The 15,291-nt window shown below is 38.5% G+C and overlaps 2 protein-coding genes across 2 annotated transcripts; both read right to left on the bottom strand.

Moving 5' to 3' along the window:
* Positions 1-1,867: 1,867 nt before the first annotated feature.
* On the bottom strand, positions 1,868-4,166 carry LOC119414680 (aquaporin-1). Its single transcript, XM_037681781.1, has 4 exons — positions 3,666-4,166; positions 2,722-2,880; positions 2,502-2,582; positions 1,868-2,248 (listed from the first exon to the last, which is right to left on the bottom strand). The coding sequence occupies exons 1-4, from the start codon at positions 4,026-4,028 to the stop codon at positions 2,069-2,071; spliced, it is 783 nt and encodes a 260-aa protein (XP_037537709.1). The 5' UTR covers positions 4,029-4,166; the 3' UTR covers positions 1,868-2,068.
* An 8,724-nt stretch (positions 4,167-12,890) lies between these two features.
* LOC119414679 (aquaporin-1) lies at positions 12,891-15,062 on the bottom strand. The gene is made up of 4 exons (XM_037681780.1): positions 14,629-15,062; positions 13,955-14,116; positions 13,720-13,800; positions 12,891-13,488 (listed from the first exon to the last, which is right to left on the bottom strand). The coding sequence occupies exons 1-4, from the start codon at positions 14,989-14,991 to the stop codon at positions 13,309-13,311; spliced, it is 786 nt and encodes a 261-aa protein (XP_037537708.1). The 5' UTR covers positions 14,992-15,062; the 3' UTR covers positions 12,891-13,308.
* Positions 15,063-15,291: the final 229 nt, after the last annotated feature.

The following is a 15,291-nucleotide window of genomic DNA, read 5'->3' as shown; positions in this document are numbered from 1 at the left end:
CATGATACATCTGACATTTTAATGAGACTCAAAGTAATCACTGGATGCACACGTAAAACTAACAAACTTCAAGATGGCTACCACAGCTAATCAATCTTAGCAAACAAAAATTACCATAATTTAGTGAGTTTTACAGATATTGAGTTGAAATTTGATGTGGTAGTACTGTACTTTTCGGACTATAAGTCACTTCTTTTTGCAGAAATTAGCACGTCCTGTGACTTATCGTCTGAAGCAATTAATGTTTTTTTTCCCCATATTTATAATCCAATTTTTGGCTGAGATCTGATTATTTCATTCATTCTGATATGGAAAATATTGAACACTACCATTTTCAGCCACTAGAGGGCGCTCGAGTGATGTGAATGATATGGACGTGCGACTTTTAAGGTGGAAAGTAAGACAGTTGTCATTCATAACACGCACGCTCACCGTTTAGAACCAGATTTTTGTCTCAAACTTTGGTGATTGGGAGTGGTTAATGCTCTCAATAAAAAAAAAAAATAAAATAAAAATTGTATAAAAACACCAAGTGGAAAGGTAAAAATTTTAAAACTGAAAGGAAAACATTTTAAATTAAAATATTTGCTGCAAACAGAAAAGCTAAATATTTGAGAAATTTGTCTCTGCCTTGTTTTCATCTTTTGGGGCATTATTTGGGCAAGTTCTGACATCCTGTTCCTGCGGATACAAAAAACATTTCAGACCAAACATGTTGCCATTGGCACCAACCGTAGTCCAGTAATCAAGTGATTACATTTGAGCAAAACATTTAAATGTTTGACAAAACACTGTTGTCTCCTCGATGACCTGAAGGTCCTAACAGGAACAGCAGAGCTTTTCTGTAAATGGCAAAACGTGAAGCATGGCATGAAGAATTATATTTATGACACTGAATTATTTATCATTTGGGAATATGCACTTCACTCATGCATGGCAAACGGCAAAACTTGCTTCAATTTTTTATAGAGCAACACCTAAAAGTAGCAGCTTTGCAGCCCTTAAGTGTTTTAAACCATCGATTGACCAAAAACAAATCCTTCAAAACCCATCTTAAACTTTAATTTTAAAACATTTGATATTTCATAATTTTTCCTACAGTCAAATCACTAGATTGTCAATCACAAACGCATCTGATCAAAACTTATTTTCTTTCGGCTTAATAAAAGTCGCGTTCTGTAGTCGTGATGAACTTCTGGCACAACCTCCACACAAACTGCAGTCACATATAGTGAGAAGCCATAAATCCTTAGTGTTCACACCAACAGACCCTCACCACCAACCCTGACTGGACACGACACAGAACAGGGAAGATTCAGATGCATAAACAAAGCAGCTCAGGTATAAATATATAAAATGTGCACTAATTTAAATAGGTAAAAATACGCGAAAAGTCGTAACATTTACTTTCTGCTGCAGAGGCACCGATTAAATTACCGTATTTTTCGGACTATAAAGGCGCACTTTATTTAATTTCCTCAAAACTTGACAGTGAGCCTTATATGCCTCATGACGCGATTTCCATTAGACTTCAATTAATCCGAGGTTTTTGAAACAATTTTACACAGTTCGTACACATGCGAGTGTACTGTTCTTGCATCATGCTGCCTTTTATTGTACCCGTTATACGCATTTTAGGCAGTTTTCTGTACCCATCTTAAACTGTGCTGCTCCTGCGACAATTTCCTCAGAGGATTCAAGTTTTCTATTCAATCACAGCCAACAGCAACAAAGTGTCATATGAAGTCGCAGGAACTGAAGTGAAAAACTCAAATCTTGTTCTATAAAAAACACAAAATCTTAATGTTTCAGTTTCATCAAATGTAATCTGTTTGATGGTTTTAAAGGCATGCCTTTATTTTGGGATTTTATTGTACTGGTGGTTTAAAAAATGTGTGTTGACTTCTATCAACATGTAAACTTAAATATATTCACATCTTGTCCTTAAAAAAAGTGCCCATATAAAAACATAGGCTTCATAAAATTTTATATTTGAGCATCAATGATGCAACTTTTTTGAAAAACATAATACAAAATTGAGCATTTTCATTCAGAGAAGCTCCTTTAATCATTCCACGCCCTTGGCTTCTCCCAGAAGAGGCTCTGTTTCTTCTTCTACCACTTCTTCCCATCCGCAGCAAAGCAAGGCTCGTGTTTGTTCAGTAAAACGCTCCTCTCTGGGAGCCAGCAGGTAATTGTACAGAAGTGCTGCCACCACAGCAGCACTCATCGGTCCGGCCCAGTACACCTGAGGCAAATAATAAAAACGCTCAACAGAAATTTGCCTTCTTGCTTGAATAAATAAATAAATTAGATGCATAAAATGAAAAATATGAAGTGTAATGAAAAAAATATGAAATAAAATATAATTTTTTAAAATAAATTAAACAAAATAATGAATAAAATGTAATAAAAATATAAAATAAACTAAAAAAAAAAAACAACAACAACAACAATAAAACTGAATGAATGAACGTTATTTTCAGTTTCACAATGCATACCCAATGATTCTCAAAAGACAGCAGGATAAGTGCAGGCCCAAGAGATCGAGCTGGGTTGATACCACATCCTGTGTAGCTGATCTGTAAACCAGATTAGAGGAAATTACATTTCTGGCTGCTCATCAGCACAATGCAAGCAAGGCTGACCAACAGCAAGTTCATACAACACCAGCTTATTGTGTCAGGCCTCAGTGAAACAGAAGGACGTGTTTCAACTCACCCCAGCAAGATGCCCCGTCACCATGGAAAGTCCATATGCCAGAGGTGCATATTCTCGAACGTTCCGCCTTTTGTCAGTGACCGTTAACACACACAGGACCAGCTGCAGGGTGAGCAGGAACTCAAACCCAAAACCTTGACAGGGGCTGATTCCATTTAACTGCACAAAGAGGAAAAACAAAAAACATGTTTAGGGGTCAGTGATTGGAATATTCCAGGACTTTAGCTGGAGATAAAAAAGTTACAGCAGCGCTTTAGAGCATCCACAACAGAGTTACCATCATGGCTGAAGTAAAAGCTGCACTAATCAAAGTTTACTATATTAGACTGAACTGGAGCTCGAGTTACTGCAGAAAAAAAAAAAAAAAAAAAAAGTTTAGAAATGATTGCTCAGAAAAAAAAAAAAACGCTTGTGGGCAGCACTTTTCAAACCAAGTTTGGAAAAATTGTTTAATTTTGATCAGATTAAAAACAGCTAGTAAGCAGGGCCAAAGACCACATGGTTTCACATTAAATTGAGAATTTATAAATAATTACTTAAAGTGATGAAAAATTGACGCAAGTGTTTATAAAATGAAACTAGTCTTGGCTCAGCCTAGCAGCAAGCTTAAAAGTACATATTTCCAAACTAATGCAACTCAAAGTTGCCTTTATATTGTTCAGAATGTTTCAGTATTACCTCAATAAAAAAAAAAAAAAGTGTGAATTATCTCTAACCCAAAAGATTAGGACAACAGGAGACCTTAAATGCACCAACACAGCTCAGCTTTACCATTTAAATCAATCACCAGCTGTTCACTCTTAAGACAGAGCACAGGACACATTCACATTAACAAGAGTCTGCTGCAAACAATTCCCCAAATACCACCCAATCTTTGCACTAAATGCAATTTATTACAGAAAGATTACACAAAACAAATTGGACACGCATGGGTTCACCCTTACCTTGTTAACACCAAGGGCGACTGTGCTTTCTGGCCTCAGACCGTACACCATGGCACTGCCAGCCACAGCACCCAGCATCTGAGCTACCATGTAGAAGAAGGCCCGGAAAAAACTGATCTGGCAGGTGGCCAGCAAGCCCAAAGTGACGGCGGGGTTCAAGTGGGCGCCGCTCACATGACCTACGCACTGCGACAGCGTAGCGATGGCCAAACCAAAGGCGAGTGCCATTTTTAACTCGTGGTCAGGAAAAGAAACATTGTGGTTCCCTATGGCTGCAGAGAGGCCAGCGAACACGAAGATGATCGTTCCTAAACATTCAGCCAGAACGGCCCTCCAAAAGGCCCACAGCTTGATCTCAGACATGGCTGCTCAGACACAATCGGCTCCTCTACGCATTAACTAACTCTGTGGCATTTGCTCGAAGCACAGAAATCTGGTTGTGTCCTACTGGGGAAGCTGCAAGCCTGGAGGTACCATTCACCTGCACTTGTCACAGCAATGACTTGGGGACAAATTAGGTCTGATTAGCAGCAGGTGAGACGTTTCACCTTCATGTCAGCACTTTTCCAGTTCAGCTGAAGGAGGAGCTGTTTGCTGCTCATGGATAAAAAACATCAGACATTTTTTAATATTAAATTGTAGCTTATTTGTCAAAAAAACATTACATACTGGATTTAGGCAGACAAACAGATGAGACCCTCTCATTAGAAAATGGCTGCAGTAATGAACACGCTTCAGATGTTTCCCTCTAACTGATGCAGTGAGCTGCTTCTGGGTCTTTAACCAACCATGAGGTAGTTTAAACCAGTGGTTCTCAAACTAGGGTCCCCGGACCCCCAGGGGTTCGCGAGTCAGTGTTTAGGGGTCCGCAAAAAAAAAAAAAAAAAAAAAAAAAAATCAATCTTTACAAGCACATAGATGTTTAACAACCCATTAAAATACACCAAAATTCAGGAAATCACATTTATTTTTATTTAAAGTTTTCTGAGGGAGGACCCCTCGACGCCCCCCTCCACCCACCCGTTCACTATTTGCGTTCCAGCATCGATCAGTTTACAAATGAAGTCCTGTTACATGGTATGACTGCTGCTGTTATGATTATGTTCTGTTTTATGTAAAGAGTTTTCTGTAATAATTTGAAGAAGTGGCGATAGAAGAGTGTCAAATGTTCATGAGGTGAAGAGGTAACGTTTTAAAGTGGTTTCTGATGCTCTTAGTTTTCTTTAAACTAATTTTTGGAAGATGAAATAAAAAATTTTGTTAATTACGTGTGTCTTGAATGAAAAATACCCCATGTTTAAAAGTGTAAAACTTGTATTAATACTAAGAAAGAGACAAATTGAAGAAAATTATTTAATAAACATGAGGGTTATAGGCAGTGTCGGCCCAAGCCTCCATTGGGCCCTAAGCAAAAAAAGTTCTGCTCCTGGGCCCTCTGTGTAGAGAGCCACAGAAATGGTTATGGTGGGCCGGATTTGGCCCACGGGACTTGAGTTTGACACATGATCTAGTGATATAAATAACAAAACAAACAAACAAAAAAAGAATAACACCAGTATGCAATGTATTTTACAGCAAAAGTGTCATCTGGTTTATTATCTTCCAAAGAACTGCAGCAGTAATGTTTAACATAATTTCTAGTGCAAGATCAACAACAAACAACAGATAAAATGACTTAGATGCATAAAAATAAATTAAATTGTGCAAAAACAGACAAAATAAAATTAAATTAAAACTAAAACATCAAGGAAATAAATAATGTAAATGAACAATTACTTGAAGCCACATACAATGGTTTAAAAAAGACATTTAAAGTTGAATCATTAGTTCTTAAAACTATGTAAATGTATGCAACAATTTACAAAAGCTGAACTTAAAATATTAAATAGAATCACATAGAAATCATAAAGAAAAAAAAAAATCTATTCCACTTGGAGGGGGGGCTCCTAGTGGCCCCCCGGGGCCCCGAGCAGTCGCTTAGTTTGCTTATGCTTTGGGCCAGCCTTGGTTATAGGGGGGGTCCCTGAAACTTTTTCTCCCCTGTAAGGGGTCCCTCAACCCAAAAAGTTTGAGAACCCCTGATTTAAACAACTATATCACATGAGATGGTGATTTCAACATCTGTTGAACATAAACCATGAAACAGTTATCCAGCCAGCATAAAATATCATTTTTATGAACTAATTACTCACCACAGATTCCTGAACTTGAATCTGTTCTAAATATTTGGGCTGTGCCAAGGAGGACTTTACAGCCATTCATCAAAACAAAAGTTGAGCTGTTACATTGGCAACGAAAATAAAGTGTTTTAAAATGATGCCGTGCTAAATGTGAGCTGTGATGAAAAATGAAAGCTGTTTCACAAAATATAACAGAAAATGACCTTTAATGGTAGAAAATGGATGGATGGATAGGAAATTCCACCCATGTCTGTTCAGGGTCTCATGTAAAAGACAAACTTCACGCTGAAGTCATGTCAAATGCGTCTCCTGTCCTGTAGTTCACTTGTTCTATTTAAAGCACGCGTCATGCTGGGCTGATCGCAGTGAAGTTGACATCAGTCATTCGCTGCTGCGAAGAAAACTCGACCTTTGGAAATCATGACAAAACAACGCTCCGGTTCTGCTTTTTACGTTTAAAATAACTGATAGGTCAAAATGTCACACTCCTTCTTGTCTTCATGTCATAAGGAAGAATAAATCTTTCAAAGTTTAACCTCTGCCTTCGGCTACACCGCTCCTTAATTGTTCTTATATTGCAAACATGATCTCATTTGTACATTTAGTGTTTGTTGAATTTCCTTCTAGAGTTTAATAACAAAATGCAGTTTACTGCTGAACACATCTACATTTTGATTAAATATTGCACATATATGATCGTTTTGGAGCCAACAGCATCTCAAATGTTAACCCTTTAACCCTTTAGCATTTAATGACCTTAACTGGAAACCAGAGTGAAGGTTTCCCTGAGGGAGGCAGACACTGAATGTCACCCTGTGCAAAAAAAAGCTCTGTCACATACTAATATTGTCAGTCACAGCTGAGCTTGAGCTTTTGTACTGACACGTAGGCCACAATAAAAAATACTCTGACAAACTCGCATATGAGAACAGTTGTTTTTATCATTTTATATTGTCTCTGTGTAAAATGCCACACAGATGGGTCAGGACTCAGTCAGTAAACCATTAAAAAAAAAAAAAAATCACATTTGTATGCAATATCAATGGGTTTTAATGCAAGCCATATATTTTCTTTTACCATAACAAATGATAATTTCCAATTAAACCTAAATGCTAATTTATTTCCCTAACCAACTACCTTTATGTGCATAAATCTAAAAAATCAGTTAGGAAAAAAACAAAAACAAAACAAAAGGTCCCACTTGCCAATTAACTAAAAAGCTCCAACAACAACCTGATGGCTATTTTTGGACTGTAATTTTATTTTATTTAAACAGTAACAATAACGACTACCAAAAAAGTTACATATCAAACAATGTAATTGTTGCATTGAGGACTTTTAGCCTGTCACTAATTTGCAGCAATTGCTCTGAATATACCGCATTTCTCGCCCTATAAGTCGCAGTTTTTTGCATAATTTACATGCCCTGCGACTTATAAGCTGAAGTGATGTCTTTATAGATTTTTTCCCATATGTATAAAGAAATTTTTGGCTGCGATATGACCGTTTTCATTTATTCTGACTGAAAATATTGAACACTACCATTTTCAGCCACTAGATGGCACTCGAGTCTTTGGCATGCTGTTGTATAATGTAATGGAAAAAAGTGGCTATTAATGACAAATTGAAAAAAGTTCAAGACAAAAACAACTGGACTTTATTTATTATACTTTACTTTATACTTTATCGTTTTTGTCTTGAACGTTTTGAATTTACCATGTACTGGATGACTGAGAATCTTCACCAGCTATTAATGACACAATTGGTTTGCCATAGACTGCAACCGTCAAATCAGCTTAATTTCGCTGCGCCACCCTGGCAAAATGCAGCTAATTTGATCATTGAAATGCATTTGTTAAGTAAAAGTTCAACTGAGACACACCTTTACTATAACGTCAAGCAAACAAATAATTGTTTTTAGGTGCTTATCTTGTTAAATTTGGAAGAAATGCCCAGCGTTCCTCTTTTCTGATTTCCTTCCTCTCTGCGTGTTCCCAGAGCACTGAGGCAGCGAGTACTTTTGCAATGCAGCTGATTTGATCATCAAACTGCATTTATTAAGCAAAAGTTAGACTGGGACACACCTTTACTATAATTTCAAACAAACAGATAATTGTTTTTAAGTGTTGATCTTGTTAAATTCTTGTTAAAGTCCTCGTGCATGCTCCCGCCGCCGCCATTTGGCAGCCAATCAATCTTTTGCACAACATCGGCCCACATTTCCGGGTTGTCAGCGGTGACACGGAACAAACGCAACACGTTAACAGTGACGCATAATAGATGCAAAGCCATATTTATGGATTTTTCCACTTTATTAGACATATTTGGACTGATGCGACTTATAGGGCGGTGCAACATGTACGGCGGAAAATATGGTAGTCATTCAGTTTGTGTCAATATCAAATAATCAAGATCAACCACTTTTTGTACAGCTCCATATGAGTTGATGAGCAGAATAGAGAAAAACTTGTGATCCAGGACACGACTTAGTGGCTCACTTAATCCTGTTATCAAGCAAAAACAGGCAATTGAACAGTTTGTTTTCGGTTTTCTTTTACATCATTAAATGCTAAGCTTTTTTTAAAAACATTATCAATCACATAAATGATTTGCAAAGAGGCTAGAGCTCAAAAACACAACACAAAACCCAGAGGCAGGGCAGATATTAAAGCAAGCAGGTTGTCTCTGCTGAAATGATAAAAAAGAGAAACAGGACTACATATTGGTGAGTGAGACTTCGTGGAACAGAAACGAGCAGAAAGGGTCTGAATCATGTGGAAGTGACCGGATCGAGAGGCAGTTACTGCGATTACATTCAGATCAAACTGGTATTAATGAGTTATGGTACAAAAAACTTTATAAAGTGCTAAAAAAACTGCCTCACACAACTTTCTCTGCCATCATTGCTGCACAAACTTTTCTCTGATCGACTGGTCAGAGCAAAAAGTAGCTTTTAACTGACTTACTGGAAAACTCCCTGGTTAATGGGACTTTTAGAGCTTATTAAAACTTTAATCCTGTGCCAGTGGGAGCACCGTATCATATGTTCACAGCCTCTGACTTTCAGATGTAACGAAGAACAAAACACTTCTCCAGTAATAAAATCTAATCTTCCAAAGACAACAATTGCTCTTAAAAATGTAGGCGCCGTGATGCAGCAGTAATCCTGTCAGTCATGAGGTCAACACCTTTTGAGGAAAAAATCCAAGACAAGGCAGATCATGTGTTTAATCAATACAAATCTGTAAAATAAAGTCAAATTATTCTGCTTTCTGTGCATCTAAAAAAATACAATAATTTAATTAATTTGCAAGTGTAAGCACAAATAAATCCTGCTACCTGGTGACGTTTTTGTTGTTCACTGAGTCCGTTTGCAGCTGACGATCAGATTCTTGGTCAAAAGTTTGAACTGAGGGCCAGAAGATTACATTCCCAGTTGCTGTTGTTCTGTACAGCAAAGGACTACCACTGAGCCTCTGCTGCTTTCCTTAAATAAGCCTCTTATTCAAATATTATCTAGCAAATGTGATTTTCCCATCACACTATTCTTAGAACTGTTAAATGGTTTGTTACCACCCAGCGTGACATAGACTAACACGAGAGAGAGCCCTCGCAGGCAGCAGGAAGTCTCCAACGGTTCACAAGTCAAGTTTGATTCAATGGAGTTATAAAGTTTTCTAAAATATATGTTAGCATAAATAATTTTTCTGAATAAATTAGGAAATATAGAGAAGCGAAGCCAAAAGGACCCAGAATCCTTTGAAAAAGGAGCTGAAATTCTAGGAAATCCAGGACTTCCTTGAAAACAGACTACGTCAAAAAAAAAAAAAAAAAAAAAATTGAATGCCCTGTAAATTTATGTCTGAGAATTCAAAGAAATGTCCCTCCTGGAACGAATACTTCTAGATGTGACGTAATCCTGGATTGCAAATCACATTTACAATTATACACCAAGTCACAAATGGCACTTAAATGGCAAGTTCTTTCATTTGATTTAAAGGTGCAGTAGTTTCCGAAGTGCGCCTTAGTGTAAGTGGAAGCAGAGAAAGGGAGAGGAAGGAAAGTTAAACAGGAGTGAAAAAAGAGGGCGATCAATACACATGCAGCTCAACAACTCAAACAATGAAAAGGAAGGTTACTCACATCTCATGGAAAACCGTGAGGCCTCACATGTAAACAGAACCTCAAGGAATGACCGATGGGGCACATACGTGCAAATCTAAAGATTTTTCTTTATAGTTTCTCAATAAAAACTCACACCAAGAGCTTTGATGGTCTAAAAATCCTGCAAACAGCAGGTTTTGACTTTTGGGCCGAAAGTGATAATCTCTTTAATGAATCACAATATTTCATAAGAGAGGAGATCCGCCCAAAATGAGATCAGCTTGATACAATAGGGTTCATAGGCAGCAGAAAGAGCAGAGAGCCAAATAAAAGAAAAACAGAAGTGAACAGAGGAGACGTAGCAAAAGTCCTTCATCAGGTCAGATTTGCCCGCAGGCGAGCAAAGGCAAACAAATCAAAACTGGACTAGATAAAAATAAACTCCATATGCAGGCCATGAATTAAAACAGGCAGCTTATCATTCCTGTGCAAACAACACAGGAATATGAACAGGATTATTGGTGAGAGTGATAGTAGTTGATCCGAGGGGCTGAGGTGACAGCAGAGCGTGCAGGACGAGCAGGATTAATATATGATCACTTTAACAAAATTAAAATCTGGGCTCTATCCTGGGCATGGATACAAAGCCAGCCCATCAACTCTCAGTAGGCCGCTTGTTTCTAGAACACAAGGTGAAGACATTTAAATTCTGCCTGTCTCCTCTTAATCTAATATCAATTTGGCTTGGGGGTTTTCACTTTTGTTAGTATGTAACTGGGACCCTGTGTACACAATTTCGTTCCACCACATGTACCACATGTGGTGCAAATGACAAATAAAGAACCTTGAATCCTTGAAGTAGACAGAGCAAAGTGGTATCCAGCACAACAAGCTGAGATTTTCCAGTGTTACAGTGAAGAGAAAGTGTTATTAACAAACAAATTAATCCTTGAGGCTTTGATGTAATTAATTTAGTCCAGTGGTCCTAACCCTGATCCTTGAGGAACACCACCCTGCATGCTATAGTTGTTTCTCTACTCCAACACCTGATTCTGTGTTTAAATACTTCCTTAAGTTCAGCAGAAGCCTGTTCATCACCTTTTCATACAAATCAGGTGTGTTGGAGCAGAGAAACAACTAAAACATGCAGGAGGGTGTTCCTCAGGGAGCAGGGTTGGGAACCACTGATTCAGTCAACTTGCAAGTTATTAAAGTTTTGCTCAAACAGCTAATTTATGTTTAAGGAAACACATAAACCTCCGCAAGTTTTCACAAACTAAGATTGTCACGGATTAAAAACAGACAAATGTGGATAAACGAGTGACAGAAGGAGCAGAAATGATCCCTCCAACCACGATGCCTTTCACCATTAGGAGTGAAGGAAATCTTTCAAATTCAACATCCTGTTTCATCTACTGATATGTTGCAAACTAAATGTCAAAATTAAGGGCAGTTCTTTTCTATTTTATAAGCCACAAATAAAAAAAGTTCTCGAACAAAGAATCAGATTTTATGAAACCCACGAAGCTACCATGCTGAGGTGCAGGAGCAACAACACCTTTAATCACCTGGCAGGCTCTCTGCTGTCAGTCAGCACAGCTCAGCCTTTTTCAGCAGATCTCTTCCAGATTTACTTTCACATTCCTTGTCCATTTTAGTACTCCTTTTCATCACTTTTATCCTTAATCTATACCTAATCTCTACAAACATATCGAGGGGGAAGAGAAATACTGTATAATGTTATAATGGAAAACTTTGCCATTAGATTCAGTTATTGGTTTTGATTTTTTGATTTATTGTATTTTAAACTTCTGAGCATCATTTTCAAGTGATCTTTTCAACTTTTTTTTTTTTTTTTTTAGAAAAAAATACACATGTAAACTTTTCTCAATTTATTGTTGAGGGTTTAAATGGCTGCAAACTCCAAAACCCATGCATGTCTAAATGTAGCCATGTGCTTCCTGTGAAACAAACTTTAAAACTCAAACTTTAACTCTTCATCATAGAGATGTTTTTTTTCTTGTATGCATTCTTTGAGTACTCCTGTACAAACATCTTTGTCTGTTTCTTTATTGGTCCTCATATTGTAAAACTTTTATTTATTTGTTTGCATTTTTATTTATTGCCAAATTTCATTGGACTAAAGTCTCTAGACCAGGGCTTTTCAACTAAACTGCTCAGGGGGCCACGGTTACTGAAAACTCAGGGGCCGGACATCCAGCAATTAAAGTCATTATGTAAATAAACCAAGTTTTACAATGATCTGTTACCTTTTAAATGTGTTTATTTTGTTGCATTGAATCATAAATGCAATTAACAGACCACCCCCTTGCCCCACCACAATTTTTTTTTTTATGAACTCATTGGTGGGCCAGACTGAAGTCACCCATGGGACACTTCTGGCCCACGGACCACCAATTGAATAACCCTGCTCTAGACTGTACCATTGAAGTTCTTCGTCAGGGATGAGATTCATTCAGCAGCAAGAAGAAAAAAAGGCTGATCACTTTGAAAGTCATAGGTGAAGATACTTTCTTGTTTGTTGTTGATGCTATTTATGCTTGATTTGTGGATTAGTGATTAATCTTTTTTATTTGCTGTTTGATAAATTCTTAAGCAAATGATCAGTTGGTCAAGCCTTGGATGTCTTCAACCTCAGTTTTAATTTGTACATTTTGGGTACAAATAGTGTGTACTGTGTCCCTGCAATACTTTATTTGCTCTTTGTGTTTTGTTGATGCGTTATATGAAGCGTTGACTTTCTATTTGCACAGTTAAGAGAGGACATGGCGGTAGATGGAGTGAGGACAGAGTGAGATGGAGGAGGATGACTCGCTGTGGCGAGCCCTGAAGAGGGAGCAGCAGAAATACAAAGATCTAAAACATCTAAATGTTTGTGGGTTTATGGTGATTTTACATCAGTGAAGAACAAAAGAACACCTTTTCACACCCAGTGTTTTTATTTTACTTATAAAAGTGAAAGACATTTAAGTGCACACAGAACATATTCTTCATTCAAAATAAGAAGTGACACAGATATACTGAAATATACAAAACATATGGCTCAACACACCGAATACTGATAAGGGAACAACGTTTCACACTCTGCTTTGTTAAGACCTTCAATCCAAACGTGCGTATTCAAGCTGCGGTTTGGATGATAAGTTAGTACTGGGTCAATAAAAAAGAGTGAATTAGATTGTGACACTAAAATGACCCGTAGAAAACAATCCTCAATGGTATTTCAACATAACACCAAAATGTTAATATACTACACTGAATTCAAGACTTGTTGTAATTTTTGTATGTATATTTTTTACAAGAGTATAGACATGTACATTGGCTTTAAATGTTTGTAACTATTTCGACGACATCTCCACAGTGGTAGCGTCGTTCCCTCCGTTGACATCATAGTCGCCAACTGGACCACTAACCAGCACCTTCATGCGCTCAGGGAAGTCATCAAATTTGGGGGACAGCAAGAAGTCGTAAATGAGCGCCGCTGCTACCCCACCGCACATCGGACCCACCCAGTACACCTGGAACAGACAACTCCGATCATTCTCTGGGCAAGACGTTCTTTTCCACACAAGGAAACGAGAATCCAGGCAAGGTCAAAAGGTTTTCTTATACCAGTGTCCAATGCAAACTGGATATTGATTAGACCATAACTCGTTAACTTGTGTAATTGTTTCATCTGTCAGTGAGTAACTGAATTATTTAAGCTTAACAAATTTGCAAATGCACATGCGTTTCATTTTCCGACTTACCCAGTGGTCTGTAAAGTTGTTCAGGATCAAAGCTGGACCAAAGGACCGGGCGGGGTTGATGCCGCAGCCTGTATAACTGATCTGCAAAAAAAAAAAGGACCAACAAATCATCAGTGTTGCTGTATAAATGTGAGCCTTGTGGTGTTTTCTCCAGGTTAGCCTAGCTAAAGTGTTGTGTACCTAGTTCTGGATAAACATTGCACTGTTTTCAGGATGACCCTGAGGTACAACTTACAGCTGCCAAGTGTCCCAGGCAGACCGAGAGGCCAATGGCCAGGGGAGCTGAACCAGTGACATCACGCCGCCTTTTATCAGTGACTGCAATGACACACAGCACAAGCTGGAAGGTTGCCAAAAGCTCTATGCCCACGCCTTGACTGGGGGTGACACCGTTGAGCTGTGAGAGTTGGAGGAGAAAAAAAAAACAACAGCGCTCGTTACTCAGTTTTATTTAGATGAATGGTTTCCCTTGATCACCGCCACCATTTCCCATTTAGTAGCTGCTGGCATCGTCCCAAATGTCTGATGGAAATTTGACACAATGTCCAAGTGCCAAATTGGCAATTCAGATGAAAGTTATGGAAAAGTTCAGCAAAAAAAAAAAAAAAAAAGCATCTAAATGCAGAGATCAATGAGCTGAATGTGGATGTTTCAGTTTTAAAGTTTTTGCAGCTCTTTTCTTTGTAGCATGCTTTAACTATTTGTCATCACTTCTCGACAATAAGCAATGACACATCAACCAAATTCTGATATAAATTCTGTAAATTCAGCATTTACGTTCTTGCAAAAGCTAGTCTCCCTTATGGGAACACTTTAGAGTTGCAGCAAACCAAATTTAAAATGATTGTTTCAGGACTCCTTTGTTTAAAAAAAAAAAGACTGAACAACAGCAATATGAGAAATACTTACAGAGTTGAGCCCCAGGACACTGGTGTTATTTGGACGCGCTCCATACACGATACCACTGGCCAGGGCTGAACCCAACATCTGTGCCACAATGTACATCACTGCCTTGAGCACACTGATCTGGCAGCTGGCGAGCATCCCGAGTGTAACCGCAGGATTCAGGTGGGCTCCACTGATGTGCCCCAAACTCTGGGCCAGTGTTGCAATGGCAAGTCCAAATGCCAGTGACACCTTCACCTCCTGGTCTGGGTTGCTGTTGTTGGGGTTCCCAATGGCCGTGGAGATGCTGAGAAAGATGAAGAGGGTCATGCCGACCAGTTCGGCCAGAACGGCCCTCCAGAACTCCTTGCTCTTGAACTCTCTCATGGTGTTTGATGGGGTTGGCTGCGAAGTTTGAGCTGCTCCTCTGCAAAGTTTGCATGCGCACAAACAACAGCAACAGGCTGCATATATAAGGCCCGTGCTGATAATGGTCAGTGGGCGGGCTTAAAAAAAAAAAACTGAAAGAGGGTCACACTGAATTAATGAGAAATCCAAAAGACTGGTCTCACACATCCCTCCCTCTGCTTCCTCACCCTCCCTCCTCCGCTCTCCCGACACCTCCCTGTGCAACACTCTCTGGTCTTTGGACTTTTGTGAGTTGTAGAGTAGTGCCTTTAAATAGCT

The sequence above is a fragment of the Nematolebias whitei genome, chromosome 9 (assembly GCF_014905685.2).
Source record: "Nematolebias whitei isolate Nwh7 chromosome 9, NemWhi1, whole genome shotgun sequence".
NCBI classification, from domain to species: Eukaryota; Metazoa; Chordata; class Actinopteri; order Cyprinodontiformes; family Rivulidae; genus Nematolebias; species Nematolebias whitei.
This window is presented reverse-complemented; position numbering and strand designations above follow the sequence as displayed.

Excerpts from the sequence above, each read along its gene's own strand:
- LOC119414680 (XM_037681781.1), bottom strand. The coding sequence starts at position 4,028 with ATGTCTGAGATCAAGCTGTGGGCCTTTTGGAGGGCCGTTCTGGCTGAA. Across the intron at positions 2,583-2,721 it reads TGACGGGGCATCTTGCTGGG|ATCAGCTACACAGGATGTGG; the intron begins GTGAGTTGAAAC and ends TCTGGTTTACAG. Across the intron at positions 2,249-2,501 it reads TGTCTTTTGAGAATCATTGG|GTGTACTGGGCCGGACCGAT; the intron begins GTATGCATTGTG and ends TATTTGCCTCAG.
- LOC119414679 (XM_037681780.1), bottom strand. The coding sequence starts at position 14,991 with ATGAGAGAGTTCAAGAGCAAGGAGTTCTGGAGGGCCGTTCTGGCCGAA. Across the intron at positions 14,117-14,628 it reads GTGTCCTGGGGCTCAACTCT|CTCAACGGTGTCACCCCCAG; the intron begins GTAAGTATTTCT and ends CAACTCTCACAG. Across the intron at positions 13,489-13,719 it reads ACAACTTTACAGACCACTGG|GTGTACTGGGTGGGTCCGAT; the intron begins GTAAGTCGGAAA and ends TGTCTGTTCCAG.